Source organism: Syngnathus scovelli, chromosome 6, assembly GCF_024217435.2.
Source record: "Syngnathus scovelli strain Florida chromosome 6, RoL_Ssco_1.2, whole genome shotgun sequence".
NCBI lineage: Eukaryota > Metazoa > Chordata > Actinopteri > Syngnathiformes > Syngnathidae > Syngnathus > Syngnathus scovelli.
The window spans coordinates 11,433,629-11,452,198 of NC_090852.1; the positions used below are offsets into that span (position 1 = coordinate 11,433,629).

An 18,570-nucleotide genomic window follows, 5' to 3' on the forward strand; every position below is an offset into this window, starting at 1 on the left:
CAGACTGCAAAAACTAAATCAAAGTCACACAAGGGTGTTGACAGAAATTAGTTTAGTAAGCAGCAAAACATAACGAACATGCTTCAGGAGTTCCCATTCCCCCCCCCCCCCCCCCCCCCCCAAAAAAAAAAGCAATCCACAAAGGAGGAAATGTGTTAACAGAGGAGCTGTAAAAAAAAAAACGATTCACATACAATCCTAAAACTATGCAACCTTGTAAACTGTGAGTGATTGAGTTTGGTCTGGAGATGTAATATGTTAAAAAGCCAACTAACCTCTAATTAGTTGTAATTTAATTGTGGCGTGAGCTCCTGGATCCTTACCAACTTTGTAAAACTCTTACTAGACTAGATGCCTGCAGAAAAGCCGTCCAGTGCCACATTAAGATCTGTTCGTTCCCATCGCTAAAAAGACCATTGTATTGCACTTTACATCTTCATAGTCAGCAGACTGAAAAGTATGGTCTGCTGCTGGTAGGTGTGTAAAATTGACCAAACAATTAGCAAAACAGGCTCTGTCATGGAGGAGCCCATTTATACAATTTGACATGGTTCACATAAAACACTACCAGGCTAAATAGAAAAGTGTAAAGTGGGTTAGCAGGGGGACTTTGCTTTACAGTAGGCGCGTGTCCCTTGAATGACATTAGAATACAGATTTGGGTCATATGTTTTTCCTGTGTCATTTCGATCCGATTTCTGCCTATGAAATTATTAATTTATCAATTGTTCCACAGGTCAGGTGGAGACATTTATAACACGCTGATCGAAACCGGGACATGCGCCTTAAGTTACCCCCAGGTCGCACCGAAAACAACGTTTGTCAGTTAAGTCATTTGCATGAGCAACTCCTGAAGCAGCGCTCTTGTAAGTTAAACGGTGACTCTTTAACTCACATATTCGTTCAATATTGCAACAATTCCGCTTCCATATCAATTGTTTTCTGCAGTTTATGCAGAGTTGAAGACTACCGAACCAATGTGAGTGAGCAGCTGGTTGATGCGCCGCGGAGTAACGCACTAATACACTTGTAGTTACACAAGTTGCAAATTCGACTATGCAAGAAAATACCCATGTGGTTAGTGAAGTACAGTGAATGCAGCAGATGAGAAGTATGAAGTAAACGAGAAGTAACAATCATCATTTTTTACCTCAGAACTTTTCCGACCGCTTGAAGCACCATTTTGCAACTTAGCCCGTTTTTAGAGTTTCTCTGGGAGTGCATGTCCGTTTTATCCCCAGATAAAGAGCAATATTCACCGACCATGGCTCATTTCGGGAAGCTGCTGTGTGGACGGGTCCGTAGTTCAGTGAAACTCAGACTGCATCTCCATAAACTCCAAAACGTTTGGGGCAAGGCCCGCCTCCTCGCATGACCTTGGTTCAATCAGAGAAGAGCAATGCGCTCGGTAGGCGTGCGCTGGTGACCTCAGAGCCTGCCCACGTGGACGTTGCTCAGGCTTCTTGCTCGATTAGTGTTGTTACAATACATCACAGGCGTCAAACCCAAGGCCCGGGGGCCAAATACGGCCCGCCACGTCATTTTATGTGGCCCGCGAAGACAAATTGTGCATCAAATTCGTGTGTCATTACTAGAATAGTAAATTATCTTCAGTTTTAATAATATCTTTTTTTAAATATTTGACCAGTTTTATTCATCTGATTTGAAAACGAGTTTGTTTTGTAGCTTTTACTGTATATAATATGATGTGCTCATGCATTTATTTGGGTTGACAGTCATAATGGCCCTCCGAAAGAAGCTATGACTACAATGCGGCCCGTGAAAAAAATGAGTTTGACACCCCAGTGAGACAGGATAGAACGATTGACACATGATGCTTAATTAAAAAGCTAAGGACATGAAGTAGTTTTGTTTTCGTTCTTTTTCAATAATTCAATACATCATCAAGTAGTAACGCTGTAAAAGAGGATCATAATCAAGCAAATAAACAAGTAAATGAATAAATAAATATATAAATAGTAGCGTTGCTGGATTTAATTCACAAGTGTTTACAAAAACTACAAGCCAAATGCAACGAGTTATGATTGCACATGGTGACTCCTAATTCCAGTGCCAGTGACATTGAAGGACTAATGTCCCACTAAGCTCCTAAAATAACACAGTAAAGCAACCTTGTCGTGAGCAAGGATATAAATAACATGTCTGAAAAAGCAATGCTCATGATAAGTGGTTTCAAATGTGTCACTATTGGTGGTGTGTGAACTAGAGCGAACTAACATACATGTGAGACTGCAGTGAAATTTCTCCTGTTTGTGAAGTTCACCTGGAGTCCCACAGTGACAGGATGATTACAAGTCAGGCATGTTCGAGCATGTCAACACTGAAAAACCAGAAAGCTAATCAAACAAAGCCGAAATGAGAGCAAATGGTGAATTACTTTGAATATTTTTAGTTTTCTGTGCATGTTTGAGAATGTATACAAAATTATTGAAGTATTTAATTTACAGACTTTTTTTTTAATTGACGTAACATGACAACTATTTCTTCATATGTTGCATCCATCCCTAACCCATTGATAAGTTCTAAAGAAGGGTTGGGAATTAGATAGTTATTTAATCATACTCCTTAATGTCTCATTAATTATCATTGGAACTTTGATTTAATGGACTTGGAACCAACGGACTGTGGATTTAATTGACAGAAAATAATGTGCAGTCCACTCAAAATACCTCTTTGGACAGTAGTTGTCAAAGTATGTTAGTTTCAGAATTGTCTGATGTTGTTTACTGGCGCTGTGGCGCAATTAACAGACAGAGGCTAGATATGCATATTTCCAGGTTGTGTCACTGTTTTTATGGATACACAGTGGAAGCAGGCTAACAGATGTGCCTACATGACATGATCTTGACTTCTTTCACCCTGTCAATTAATTAAATCTGTGATTGGATGAATGAGGATGCGGAGGCGGAATTTCCAACATGCAACAGCACGCGTGACGGCTATTCTGACGTTACAGCTACATCAATCATCTGTTCAAATAGCAAAATAATACATTTAACGTAGATAGTATTACTGCCTAATCACTTTCTTGACATCCCGTTCTCCTCGACCATTACTTCGTCTTATTGTTTTTGTCAACTTCTCGGACAAACTTTATGGGGAAATTTTGGCGTGAGTCAGGGAAAAGTGGACTCAAACAAAGACGCGCTAATCTTTGGGATCTTACAAGCCAGTATGTGCACTCCCAAGTATGTGGGTGGTACAGGAAGTTCAGGAGATAAAAGAGATCATGAGGGTGGATGCAGTATTTGCAAACATGTCAGTTGAGCATAATTACTGTCGGAATGTCTGAGGTGGTGCATGTTTGTATATACGGTAAAAGCCCCATGTGGGCCAATGACACTATCTAAAACAAAATCAAAGGGACAATGGGACTGACAGGTGCTTCGCTGCACCGTCATCCTGCATGACTGGCTCTCTTCCTGCTTACCAGATTGGGTAAGGGTAGGGTGGCATTGCTGAGTGGAGCTGCACAACTTATGAAGTGGTAGCTCCGAACAGTGGACTGACTCATTATTTTATTTTGTTCATAAATAATTCAATAATAATTTAATAATTTGTTTGACAGGGACTGTGTACATAAATGACCATTTCTGTAAGTGGACCTAAATTAGCCAGAGGGCTATTTTTCATCTGTAGTCTCTGAGGCAAGGTGTGTGAAGTGTCTTGGGCAGAGGTGGCTTCGAAAGACCCACTCTATTGCTTGAGCAGTATTATTCAGAAAATTCTTATTTTATTATATATAATATTATTCCAAAATGTCGGAACAAACTGCTCCAACACGCCTGCAACCTTCATGAGGATAAGCGGTTCAGAATATAAATGAATGAATTATTTGATCCGTGTTTACCAGCCTTTGTTGAGCCAAGGTATTTTTCTCTTAGAAAAATCTCACGGTCACCCACAAAAAAAAAAAATGTCATTAACAATATGAAAACTTTTTTCAGTTTAGTCACAAATGTGTGAAATTTGGAATTGTTTTTGCTTGAACAAAAAAGATGATATATTTACAGGGAGCCATGACTCATTCTGTTGCATGGCTGTTGGTTTTACCCTTTTTCCAGTGGAAAATCATTTATACATAGCTGGCTTGGATTCACAAATGTCTGATTACTGAAAATGATTTAAAGAAAGTTGGTATTCACTAACGGAGTAAACATCAGGCAAATAGAAGAGTCACTGGGGGGGAATGTGTGACTTCACGTTAAATGACCATGAGTAAATCATTCATAATGGTCTGTTTTCAAGGTTTTGCTTTAATTAAAAAAAAAAAAAAAAGGTAACACGGTATACAACCAGGCCTGTCCCATGTCAGGTTTTGTTGGCTGGAGGCTAAAAGTAGAAGTGCCGACATGAATGGTGCTATAGAACTACACATTTGAACCCCTCTGCAAAGTCTTACGCAACATCTGACGTGGATGGAAACTTACACCCACATTCCATTGTCAGGCAAACACTTTTTTTTTTTTTTGGCCCAAGTCACACAATTACCTTCCTTTCCTCAGTCCAGACGAGACATGGCATCACACATTCGCCACCCATTCTAGCCAGACCAGATGTTACTGCATATTATATGATGTATACCTGCTTCCTCACATGCATCCTGAAATAAAACAGCACACATGCTGAAAGGAATGACTGGACAAGGCAGACACTGACAAAACAGTCTAATCAGCTGGGAAAATTGAGACGGGATAAAAAAATTACATCATAAATAAAAATGAGTTAAATGACACAATGAAGGGAAAAGAGAACTTTTTTTTTAAACATTGGGTACTGGAAATTTACCAGAAAACCAGTGCACTGTCTTTAAAACGACAACAAGAACAAAATCAATTCATGCAAAGGACGAGATCCGACCTTTTGCAACAGATGATGGCATTGAGCTTCAAATACTGCATGCAAAACACCAAAAATGATTGCTCTGCCTAATGGACTACAGTACAAGGCAAACAGGCCGCAGTGGAAAACAATGTGAGCAATTCAAATCGTTGACGTCAAAACACCACAGTTAAGACGTGCGTGTTGAAATGAATACACCATCTTGGAATGTTAACTCTGGCAAAACTTTTGTCGATCCAGTGAGACAGGATAGAACGATTGACACATGACACTTAATTAAAAAGCTAAGGACATGAAATAGTTTTGTTTTCGTTCTTTTTTTAAATAACATCACCACTATACAGTAAATGCACTCCAACTTCTGTTAAGAAAGATGACTGGGTGGCTCAACAGGTTGGGTATGAAAGTGGTTAAACCACCTCATGGAAACAACCACACTGGACTCAGGCCATTTTTGCAACATATACGCCTTGTGACATAATGACATTTAAGCAGCTACCATGTCCAGCCAATCACAAACATCAGGAGCATTTATGAAGACCATTAAGGGGATATTTAAACTACATGAGTGAAACTTTTCATACATTCAAAGAAAAATACAGTATATGTAACACATTTCAAATTTCACTAAAAAGTATGGAGCAGATATTGTGAAATGTTGCTCAATAACAAATACACAAACAAACAATTTAAAATGCGACTTCTTATTCCAGCCAAAGCATGCATGCTTCCCCCATGGCTCCCTTGGGTCTGCATTTTGGGTGTGTGTAGTGTGTTTAGGCAAGGTCTTAGCCAGAGAAAACACTGCACACTGAAGGTCTTTAGAGCCCCTGGATTTTCTATGGGCCTCTCGAAAGGTCAGCAAGGGCATGAAATATGTTATATATACGTATATTTGCAGCGGTTTTTGGTTCCGTGCTAATCCAAGCGAAACCAGGTCATTTGCAAGAAGGGCTCTGTAATGTTCATATGCATGAGGATCAATGCTCAAAGTATTTTCCTGTTAACTACTTCTGGAGTAAAATGTGTGTGCTACTGCACTGTACTGTATTTCAAATTGAATATGGAGTATTGAATATGGAGCGTTTAGGTATCATTCTGAGGGTACGATTACAAGGAGCAGGAGAGTCATAATGTCTGAGAGTAAAAAAAGCACTGAGAAACGATCATACCAACACATTCACACCTCTGCTCCAGGCACTAAGCAGTACACAAAACAGCAGTGAACATTAATCAGGTATTAGGTGAGGGAAAAAAAAACATGACACTCCAATTTTCCTTTCAGCAAATCAAATCAGTCCTCCCCACCTTTGGGCCTCAGCGTCTGTGCACCGTTTCATCCCTGGCTTCATTTCTTTGCTCTGCATTCCTGTAGGTAGGGAAGGGCTGCATGCTGACACATGTCATGGCTCCCTCATCATAGAGACAAGGAGTAGCGAGCACCAAAAGCAAAATGTCTTACGGTATATGGCTTATCTTGTTTGACATCTAGCTAGGATAATCTTTGAAAAATATATAAATAAAATGATTTCCACTAGTTTTGAACAGCACCGCACCGGGCTCCCTCAACACTAGACCATGAACTGGGACATTTAGCAAAATGAAAAAACAGAAGATGAGAAATATAATATATAAGATGGATGAAAAATTTAATATAGGAAAGGAAAAGGGAAGAGAGAAAGAGGAAATTACTATCAACTCCAGTACCATAGTTGACTGAAGGGAGTGAAACATTGAGTGGACAAAGCTGGCAGTAAATGTAATGACAGATTGCAGGGGGATGAGGAGAAGCTCATTGTGGGAGTTGTCTCTGCATGCCCTGGACACACACCCGTTCTTCCTTTCCACATTCCTTAACCGGGCGAGTCTTGATGTATCCAACAATTGCCCACCTGGCCGGTCTAATTTATCTGTCGTCAAGTTGAAAAGATAAACACCGGCTGTCATGTAACAAACACAGATCGCGGTCAAGTTGGAGGAGAGGTGGTGACCTCGGGTTGGTGACCTCTGGTGCACTTCCCGGATGTTTACAGGGGAGCCAGTATATGGCTCTGCAAAAGGCCAAAAGCAAAGTAAATGGGTGGAAATGTCTGTCTATCTCCATCCTAATGTGTGTACCAGGTCTTTCCCACAACCCAATCTGGAAAAGCAGTACATAACTGGATGGACGAGCTCTACTCTGCTTTTGATTTAAAATTAAAAATCAAAGTCTTGTATTTTATTGTAATTAAAAAGGTTCCCCAGAACACAGACAATCCCTCAAAAAGTGGAAAGAATGCAGAATTTCATGGGAAGACTGCATGACCTTGGCACACAGAATCCTGACATATGCTAATCTGTCTTCATTGGCTGGTGCTGATAAAGTTCAGAACATTTCTTAACAAACGCAAAACATAGCCTTGAAATTTCACTTCCAGATGTTTACAAGGCAAATGTGGATTGCAATGGTGAGGAACAACCTTTTCTGGTGTGATCCAGTCACTGACAAATTAGGTGTGGGAGCAATGCTGACACCTGCTGTCGAAAAATGGGAGTGCGCACTGTTCTTTTGATTGGGAATAAACGAGCAAGAACAGCTTCTCAGTTCTCGGAGGCCCATAGGTAGGCAGGTGTCCCAAAAATACTTTTAAAATTACTACGGAGTCTATTTTGAGATTATTTTTTTCTCCAGAAATCATTTTTAAGTCTAGAACGATAAAATAAGTTCAGATGTTTGGACCACCCTTTAACTGCACGTTCTTAAGAAGAATCTGCTGCTGTGGAAGGACTATGGCAGAACTCTGAAAAGAGGGGAGCATAGGGAGCATTTTGCACTTTGAAGGAGAGTTCATGGCATCAATGGAAACTAAAAATGGCGGGCGGGCTGTCGTCAAACATGCCAGAGTTTGCACTGGGGCACAGCAGTTGGCACGAGTGCGCGCGGTGAAAGATCCTCATGAAATACAGGATGGAGTCAGGAAGCAAAGAGGAGGTGGTGGAGAAAAAGCATTTTGGGTGGCGCCCATGTTTGCACAGGAAGTGCGTGTGAGGTGGAGCACGATGGTACGAGGCATAAGGGCTCGGGAATGAACAGAGCTCTCTTTTCACAGGAACTGAGATTGACCAAAATTTACAAATGCATAAAGCAACGCCATTTTGGTTTAAACTCGCATCGAGTTGCTACTAAAAAAACAAGAGCGCTAATCAGAAAAGTTTGCGTAGAGTTGTGTTTACTCCAGTATGGCTGTACCCCCCTGGATGCAGCTCATTAACTCCCAAGTGAAGGCATTTAGGCATGGAGCAAGGCCAGAAGGGAATGTTAATACTTAACTCATTCCCAGACGCAACTAATACACAAAAGAGACGCCTCAGGATATGACAAAAATTTCCCTCCAACAATGGAAACGTGACTATTTAAGAGACATTTCACGCGAATGAGCATGTGATGCAAGTCAAGCCGATTCTTGCATGGACAATTAAAATAAGTAAAAATAGTCTGCATGACACGCAAGGGCGTGGAAGTCAGAAGACGCCATCAGGTCCGCAGACATGACAATGATTTGCAAAGCACTGACAAGATCCTTAGATGCACGAGTCACATCACATTAGTGTGCTCGTTGTGTTTCGAGGGATGTTACATAACTGGAGTCTGCACTCTCCCAGGCCCTCACATTCACACAGTAACAACACACGGGTGGTTAAGGATGAAAGGAGAGGTTTGGGGGACTCCCTTTTCCAAGAAACTGGTCTTAATTTCTCACTAAGGTACATACTCAACTTGGAATTTTTATTTCACCAGACAAGTCTGCTGAACCAGACAAGATGGAAGAAAGAAAATGTCTTTGGCTAAAGCTTATGATGAATACAATCAGATTTCTGATACCATTGCATTTTTTTAAAATGCATACACAACAGACTAAATAATACTAGTACAATGAAGGGACTGTGTTATTGAATGGAATTTTCCTTAAACTGTAACATATGTTAGGGTTAAGATTAGATGAGCTATTTGCCTTTATTTGTCCCACACAGGGAAATTCCAGAGTTACTTGCTGATGTTTCTGATATGGCTGAAATGGAAGAAATGCATCAACTGGTTTTATGATTTATGACTCATGGTTGGAAATTAGCGAGTGGAAGATGCTCATTGATATCTTTTTTCCATCAAGCTTTTCAGATATATGGTAATAGGAAAATTAAACGGTGCATGGTTGTTTTCAGATGTCAGCAACATAATTTCAGACTGAAGACACTCCAGCAAAAAAAAAAAAAAAATCCTCTTTGTACTACTTTTATCTCAGTGGTGCGAGTATCCTTTAGCCCAGCTCACAATGGAAAAATAAAGAAATAAACGACAGGGCCGCCTGAGCAAAGATGACTAGACGAGATCTAGCCATCTCCTGACTGGAGAGGAAACTGCGCCATTGTCTGGGTTTCACCAAGACTGGAACAGATTTGAGGGCTGGGAAGTGGTCACGCCCAAGAACGTTTGGACAAAGAAGTGAAGAGCAGGCATGTGACCAAAAGGTGGCCAATAGATCAGTAATCCAAAACACAAACTGGTAATGTAAATGTGCAGTTCTTGTGCACAGAATATATTCAGCACTATTTGAAGTGAGTTGAGGAGCTTTGTTTAGACAAAAGTGGTGCTTTCCTGCCATCTTGTGACATCTTTAGGCAATTACAAACTCTGCTAATTAATTGACGCCATTGTTTGATTTCAAATTGTTCATATCTCAGTCAGTAAAAGTTTGAAAGCAGATGGATTTCGAGACAAAGCAACAGCCATCGCATGACCCTGGGCTGTAATTGTGACAAAAGGAAAACAAATGTTTGGATAAAGAATATGGGTGTCAACTCTTGTAAACACAAAAACTGGGTAAAAACATCTCAGTTTCGGCTCGGGATAGTCACGACAGTGAAAGCTCCAGATGTCAATGGGGGCCTTTCAGCTATTATTGAGGAAACTTGAGAACGTGCCAGACACATTATACTCAAGGCTATGGGGAAAAAAATACATACAACTATAACATAAAAGCATGCAAACTCCTTTGGTAGCAGGTAAACATATGGAAAGGTCAAAACAGTACATCTCGAAATGACGAGAGCCCTTTATGCACTGGAATGTCTATTCGATTTAAGATTTGCCAACATTTTGAATCTAACTCTCGCTCTTTTTTAAGGTCATCTCATTTCCAACTCTGATGTTCTCTCCAAAGAATTCTTTGAAACATATCTGATTGGCTGACAGTATTGGATATGGATCGAGGTGTGGTAGTGCAGCGAGATCATTTAAAATCTTATCTAAAATAGAATTGGGATTGGGTCCAAGGCACTGGGGATCGGTACAATGGTCTATTATCACCTGATGTGGAAGAAGTGTTGAGAGTTGATGATGGATTCATGTATTACAGCAGCTGAGGCAAGATAGAGAGCACCAAATGGATGGAAGCAGGGGAGGCACCGTCGATGGACTCAACTACTTACCGAAAAAAAAAATAATGGGAGCATAAAGATGCTCATTATAGGAAAGTTGAGCTATTCATTAACAGACCTCCTGCGGGCGGTATAATTCTACACATTACATTGCTAGCAGGCATGGAAACACCAGTTCAAAACATCGAGACAGAGTCAATTAAGTGATTGTTAATTACTCTATGTAGGATAATTAGTCAAATGGCCATAAGTGCATAGGAATCGCTGGTTACGAACGATTGTGTTCACTAGGCTCAACACGAAAGGCAAGTAAGGTGCTGGAATGGATTCATTTGCATTTCGCTTCATTTCAACGGGAAACGTTTCCTCAGTTCATGAATGTTTCGGGTTACAAACACGATCACTGGTCATTGAATGAATTAAGTTCATAACCCAAGAATGCACTGCACTGAATGATTATTCAGTCCTAATAAAATATTACTACCCACTTATTCAATTATTTTTGCATTTTGTGAGGGGGTTGATGATCTTGGAGAGAACGAGTACGAAGCCAACATTATTCTGACAAATTTATGTTGTTACTTTTCAAAATATTTCATGGAAAGTCTCAAAGCAGACTGCGCGAGTAAATAAATGATCTAGTTGAGGAATGTGTTGCTGGAGAATTGTTACTGAAGTGTCTTGTCTCCAGAGTTAGCAAATTATCAGCCAGTGGCTGTGTTTGAAATTCCTCATCAGCATGTTATGTCATGCCGAAACACTGTGGGAGAAGAACTGAGTGGACAACAGGGTGCTGTGAAGTGAGTGTCCATGTTCAATGTATCTGCTCTGCCTGGAAGTACGTATGCTATTTTAATAAATACATACATCATCTGGAAGACGCCTGCGTCAGCAATGCACAACAATTGCTCCTCATACTGCAGCATCATCACAACTAGCAATGTTCGTGTTGCTCATTTGCCTAAAGATCACAGATCAAGGTTGAAATCTTTTTTTCTTGTTGTCTTCTTCAGTCTAGTATCCAGTTACAGTAGCATAATGGACGATTATGAAAACATATGAGGCTGTCACTGCAGCACAGAGGAAAATTACACCACTGTGCAAGAAATTGTGTGGTGGACACACCTACTCAACACCACCTTCTCCAGGCTGCTCGGCTGCACAACCACACCACCCTTTCCTTTCACTCTCCTGAGACAACCTCAATAAACACAAAGCGAGGCGCCTAAAGGCTTCCTGTCTCCCTTGAAAAGGCCCTCTTGTCCCGAGAGGGAGCAGAGAGGCTGCGGGCTGCTGCAGCAATTCCAACACCCACTTCACCTGACATTTTAGAGGCGCTTTCATGCTGAAAGGCCATATAAATGTCTGGTAGGCACAGGTATAACCTTTTTTTTTTTTTTCAAGCACAATAAGGCTTGTTACGATAATTTATTTAGGCCGATACATTTTCCAAGAAACGATGACGATGAATGCCAGTGATATTAGCGCAAATATAATTAAAGTATACATTGTTTGAAGAGCAACTTCAATTTAAGAATATTGAACATTTGCACTGGAGAACAATAACTATCTTAGATTAAAAACAACACCAATATAAATGCCAAAAGCTGTTGTTTGTATTTTTTTAATTATTAACTTTATGAATAAAGCTAGCGATAGATAGCTAATCGATGCCAATCAGTAACAGGCAAAACAAGGAAATCCTTTTCCACTCGATGACTCAAGGCACATAATGTAAACAAACACGCGTGTGAATGACAATGCCAGTCCAGACAAAAAAAAAGTATAATTTCCATTTTATTCATCGAACGATGAATATAGTAATTAACATGACAAACCTAATCACAACACATCACACGTTCTTTCGTTGTAAACAATGTGGATGAAAAATACAGCACTACACTGCGTTTACCTCCCGCTAAATAGAGAGTTGAGGTAAGTGCAAGGTCACCACTTTCAGCTTCTCATGAGCCAGCAAGATGAAGCTGCTGTTGAATGCAAGTAAACACTGTGCAAAGTGTTATGCAACTGTCCTTGTGTGAGGTCGGCACGCTGCAGTGACAAGACAACGGATGAAGGAAGAGGACAGTCAGTGAACATTGACAGACCTTCTTGATGCGCTCTATTCCATGAATGTCATTCTACTCGAGGTAAGGATGAGCGTATTGTGTAGCAAAGCAGCTGTCAAATAAATCCATTTGGGGTAGGTCACCGTGTGGAGATTTCATTCAGGTATGAGCCCAACAAAGACCTTTTACAAAATCTTGCAGATGTATAATTCCTTCAACTAATTCAACAAACAAACCTTGGCAGGTACCCCAACACAAGTTAACTGAAATATGCTCAGTGCAAGGGCGTTAAATTCAAGTTCGTTGATTGTGAGCCACATACCCCGATTGTTTGGGTGGAACATGATAAGAAGACAAGGAAATAGGCTAAACATAGAGCAAACAATCGACACATCCATTCAAAGCAAACTTGCTGATGTTATGTCAGGAACTCTGTCTCTCACGGGATTTCCAAAAACATCGATAAAACGGTTTTGTATAGAAACTATCCTCATAGAAAAATGTTGACGAGACTGTGACAAATAAGGGGGGAAAAAAAGAATACAGCTTCAACATACTGCACTAGACCAACTTGAAAAGCAACCTTGTGAGAGTGACAAGGGATTACTGGGATCCTATGATGAGCCTTACACATGATGTTGAACTAACCCAAAAAGGTCAAACTACACTGGCAGCCTCACTTAATTCATTAATCAGCAAAGAACATACCTTCAAACTTTTTTTAAGATCAGTGCTAGAAGCGACAACTACCATTGACAGAATAATAAATCAAAAGAATACACTTAGGTATCACAGGTCTTACTTTACTGAGAGAGTCGTTTTGTGAAGCACAGGTCAACATGACCATCGTCATGGGCAAAAGGTCACATCTGTCATTTTAAGCAGAGTGAGGCTTGCCATCGCTTACTTTTTAACACAGAGGGTGTCAAATTTATTTTTGTCATGGGCCATTTTATTGTAACGGTTTTCCTGTCGTCACACTACTTTAGGAGCTGACACAGCTCTTGCAACCGACACATCCTGCAGTGGTAATGCAAGCCAGAACAAGGTGTACCGTTCCAAACTTTCTTGGCAAGCAGAACCGAAGCTCATTATTGGATATGCATCTCAACAGAAATTGAGTCGATATCCAGCCAGCTGTTGAATTCATTGTCTCAGCAGTAAGCCTGTTTTAGTCCGAACCGGATTGCCCAAATCCTGAATGGACGCTGAAAATTTAAATGAAATGCATTTGTTATTTTACTTAATGTCACACTATGAGACTATGAGAGAGGTTTGCCGGAGTGCTGGCAGGCAGTGTGTAGTCCACACAATGCCTAGCCTTGCAAGCCGAATACTGGTTGGGAGGTCCATTCACCACGGAGCTGCTCGGCTCAAAACAGTACCGATAAATCAAATTTCTTTACTTGCCGTGACGTATCCTTCGGGCGCAACGTCACGCTTCGGCAGCGGAAGTCCATCCTCACATCAAGCGAGAGAGACGGTAGTGTGTTTAATTCAGCATTAAACTCAATTTTAAATAACAAAAATCACTGAGCGTCATTGAAATCCCAGCAGTCGACAGCATTTATTTCAAATGACGACATGGATTTTTTCCTCGACTTCGCGTCCGTGCTCCGGCTACACAATGCCACTGTTGAAAGTTTAAACACAAGGGATGAGTAGACGGATGTCTATGTCCTTGCGCTGAGGTCAATGAGGACAAAAAAAAAAACTGACAAATCATGCCACATATTGTTATGGTGACACTATTTGATTAACTAATGGAGGTGGAATAGAGAGGAAAATTTGCTAAAAAAAGACCTGCCAGCTCATTTTGGCTTAATGAGGCTTAGAGACATGAGCACATAGTCCAGGTTCCTCCCTCACCTTCATCACGGCGGAGGGAAAACACACTTCAGGAACAAACCCTCCCTTCACTAGACGTCTGTGTGTTTCTTTCATTAAGGGTTATACAGTACAGTGCACACGGGCAAACACACACAGGCGAACGCACTCCAAGAGTTGAACAAGGTGAAGTGAAACAAAGTTGCAAATCACTACGACACCTTATCTAATCCAGCTGTGGTGTGATATGTGCTACAATTTCACCATCGTCAAAAAGCTCCTCAGAGAACTAACACCTTATATTTGGACTTTTTACAGCAGTTATGTCCTGTAACTGGCTCAGCACACAACCACAAGAGATGCACTAACTGCCAACAAGCCCAACCAAAATCATCTCCCCTAACAAGTTAGTCCAGCGGTCCTCTGTCAGAGTACCAGCATGTACTTTAAGTCTGTAAACAGACGGGACTGGCAGTGGCAAGTACCTTCATCAAAACAGATTACAAAGTACAGTCAAATGGCTGGGGGGGATCTGACAATACACCGCAAAGAACTAACAGGGAGAGAGGAAACACATCCTTGCCCCTTCGTGACGGTACACTGTGTCCAAATCAAAACTGAATCGCAGCCAAGCGGCACACAGAGGGGCAAAGTTTGGAAAGCTTGGCATGGCCAGGACGTCATAAGCAAACAAATCTTTGCTTGTGAAAAAATAATATATACATACTCCGTGAGGCAAACTGTGTGCACCGCTACCCTCACAAGCTTTCCTCCTCCATGTACATGTCACGATAGCCTGGCTTGGCTCTGACTCCAGCAGAATCTCTGCCTGCTACAGCAGCACTGACCTCAAATGTCACCTCCAAACCACAGGACAATAACAGTGCGACATAGAAAGGGAGGGGGGATATAAATGGAATTTTCTGAAAACATCATCTCTACTACTTGCAACTTACTTCCAGATAGGGGAAAAAGTAGTCACATGGTTAATTACCTATAGAAGAAGCAGTTGCAGCACACCAAAACACCCATCAAGACGGCGGTGAAGCAGAACCGGGCCGGACACTTCTTGGTTCTCACCTCCCTGTCTGCACTCTTAGCTACAGGTGCAGGGCGAAAATGTCCAGGCTAGCACCTTGTTAAATTACGTGGTTGCACGTACAACCTTTGACTTGCGCACAGGACAGACGAATGCAGGACCAATCCGTGTCCCTGCAAAACGGAGTAGGAAGGCACGCACGCCGGCAAACTCCATTCGCAAAAATCGGATAATTTTTCATAGAGCTGGTTACTCATTCTCCCTGACGTCCAGCGTCCGCAACTGCCTGCCTCTTTCACACTCTTGCTCTCGCTCTCCTTAGCGAACAACTCTCTCTCTCACTCCCTCTCTCCCTCGCTCACTTGCACCTAAAAAAAAAAAAAAACGGGAAGATTATCTTGGCAAACATAGACCCGTAAACAAAGTGCAGACGGATGGGCAGCACAGGGTGGACTGCAGAAAGCGGGATAGAAAAAGGAGGGCGGTAGCAAGAGCTAGAGATAAATGTGCAGAGTAGGGGGTAAACTAAAGTCAGGTGACAGCGATTTTAGCAATCTGTTTACACACATACATGTGCCCCCATATTAAACCCAAAATATTCAACAATCGTTAGCGAAAATATTTTGAAAGTTGGCTTCCCTCTTCTGGTAAATATACAATCAGGGTGACTTTTCATTCTTACAAATGATGCAGTGGAACCAAATGGGAGGGGCTAGCGCTGTGGCGAGCCCCCGGGACGGGAGCCAATCGGTGCAGAGTACTCCAGAGAGAAATAAGATGAAGGGCATCATTCCTGCACATCATGCACTGCAATGCACTTCATTTACTTGTGTGTGTGTGTGTGTTTATGTGCGTTCAACGCACAAACGAATCCCCAAACACAACATCACTCAACGGTGCTCTTAAAACTGTAACCATGTGTCTGTAAACAAAAGGGTGACACTGACGCCAACACGGGATTAACACAGAGTGACGAAGGTGGCTGACGCCACTGAATGCTGTTGCTCAATGTCAGACGCCAGAAATAACTGCAGCTTGCCAAGAAAACAATAAGGGGCTGAAGCACCTTCATCTTAAAAAGACCCCTTTTGAACACAAGCAAAGAATTGCGCTCTGGGTGATGGAAACAACACACAAGAAAAACCGCAGCACATCAGCAGAGGACTTTACATCCAATGACGTTATCACTCCACCTCCTCCTTGGAGGCCTGTCGCCAGAAGCTGCGCTTAAAGAGACCTCCTCTTTTGCGGCGTAATTACATCATCACTCTAACCTGCAGACAAACAAAGATGTGTAGGCTTTTGTGTGATTGAACATGCATAATAGATTAGAGAAAGACAGATCATTCCAAAAATTCCAAATTAAAGTGTAAATATATTCTCATTTCAGATAAAATAATCAAGGGTAAACTGGGGAGGCATTGTCCTTGATTTTGATTGTGTGATTACGAGTGCACATGCGAGCTGATAGGGGTGCTTGGAATTCATTCCAAGAGTTTGTGGATCTAAAAAGCAGGATCAGGATGTGGGTTTTGTGTGTGTAATGCGCAGCGGAAGGCCATGTGCCCAATAACAAGGCAAGAGAGGAAAAGGAGTGCCTGAGAGCTAAGCGTGAAACTGCCATTAAACAAACTGTCACTTTCCCAAAAAATATGAGCAGGTTATTGTGTTTGTGTGCCTGTACTTCCCATAACTTTTGAACCCATTCATGTAATTCAATCAAACAATAAAAGAATGACATTATTCACCAGAGGCAAGAAAACAAAGAAATGCGGCTTCCTTTTCAATTGTAGGAGCATAAGACCAAAAAAATAAAATAAATAAATAACAAGGCTAAACCAAAACAACAGCTTTATACATGGAGGCGATTATTGTTATTGTGGCAGAGAAAAGTGGGATGAGATGGAGGGGAGGGGGTGTCACACCTCGCACATACAAAGTTGCTAGGTGATGTGTCCAAAGGAACGAGCATTTGCCTTAAGGGAAAAACAGGGGGAGAAGGAATAAAAAATGAAGATGGAAGTCAATGTGAGAAAGAAGACGCACAAAACAGACAAAGCAGTTCTGAAACCGCAACAAGTTTGTTCAAAACTGGAAAAACACGTGGGCAACCAGAAAAAATAAACAAACTTGTGTCATCGAAACACTAATCAGGCTGGGAAGCGTTAAACACCCTACAACATAAATAGCCATGTATTTTTTTTCCCCTAATCGTAACAGCCCCCACAAATAAGACATCACACGGCACTGTGTCCATATGGCCCACATTATAGAAGGCTGTATGGTGCAAAACAACAATGAGAGCATCGAGTAGCTCCATAGAAAAGTGATTTATGGCAGGAAGACATAACAAGCAGTTCCCTCCCACATCTTCCTCCCCATCTACGCGCGTCACATCAAGTTGCGTTGCGCACAGCAGCATCTTACTTCCATACCTATTCAGAGTGTACGAGCCGTTCCTTTTAAACCTCATCCTGGACGACAGAAAGCGGATAAAGAAATCCAGAATGGTGCGATGTCGGAGCGTTTAGGCGGCGCCTCGAAACAGCACAAATAGAGCCGCTGCTGATGCGGACGGCTGCTCGGCGCACACAATACGGAGTTGCTCGCTGCTCAACACCTTTCCGACTATTTCTCTCCAAACTGCTCCTTGCCCCCTCCTCCGTGCAGTTTCCGCGGGGCAGTCTGGATTCCAAACACAAAGAGTCCGTATCGGTGACAGGCGCGCACAGTCTGCTGCAGTGGAGTTCGGATCAAGACAAATGGGCCGGTGTTAAAAGCGACAGTGTGCTCGAGGGGCAGAGGCGCCTTTGTCCGCAGCCTCGCTCAACAGTCACACGATCATCATCTCAGCCTGCCATGAAAAACATCAACTCCTCAACAGTGTGCAAACTACACTGACACCATGACGTCACCACAATGTCTTTGTGGTGGAAAAAAAATACTTTCGATGCTACCCTATTCATTCAAGAGACTACTGCTGTCTCTTGACTATGTATATATTTACATGCATATAAAGCGCCTAGTGCCAAACATAGCTCTTGTCTAAACTAAAAGAGTGAAGCAGATCTAAGGCCAAGATTAGGACTCAGGAACCACTAATGCCATTTAAGAACTGGGCTGTACTCTTGGCAAACACGCGTGTGCAAATATATCTATCAGTGTGTGAGTTGTATTCCTAAATATTTGTTATTGTAGATAATCAGTAAGTTGCCAATCACAATTAGCAAAGACAGAAATCAAATAGCACCTATTCTACATGCATCCATCCATTGATCTTTTTAGTGCACGATGCAAAGTTTTACTATACAGATGCGATCTGGCGGACTTTATGCCATTTTACCCCATTCATATTTT

General features: G+C 41.6%; 1 protein-coding gene across 4 annotated transcripts in view; it reads right to left on the reverse strand.

Moving 5' to 3' along the window:
• The window catches only part of mob2a (MOB kinase activator 2a), a 42,175-nt gene that overhangs the window by 11,906 nt on the left and 11,699 nt on the right, over positions 1-18,570 (reverse strand). The window contains exon 1 of one of the 4 annotated variants that reach the window (XM_049724186.2): positions 17,649-17,844. The exons of 1 other annotated variant lie outside the window; for it this stretch is intronic. In XM_049724186.2, the coding sequence (XP_049580143.1) occupies positions 17,649-17,686 (38 nt within the window). In that variant the 5' untranslated portion in view covers positions 17,687-17,844. Of the gene's footprint in view, positions 1-1,150; positions 1,336-15,168; positions 15,589-17,648; positions 17,845-18,570 lie in introns of those variants that run through there. 2 more of the 4 variants (XM_049724185.2, XM_049724184.2) reach the window with 2 other exon arrangements.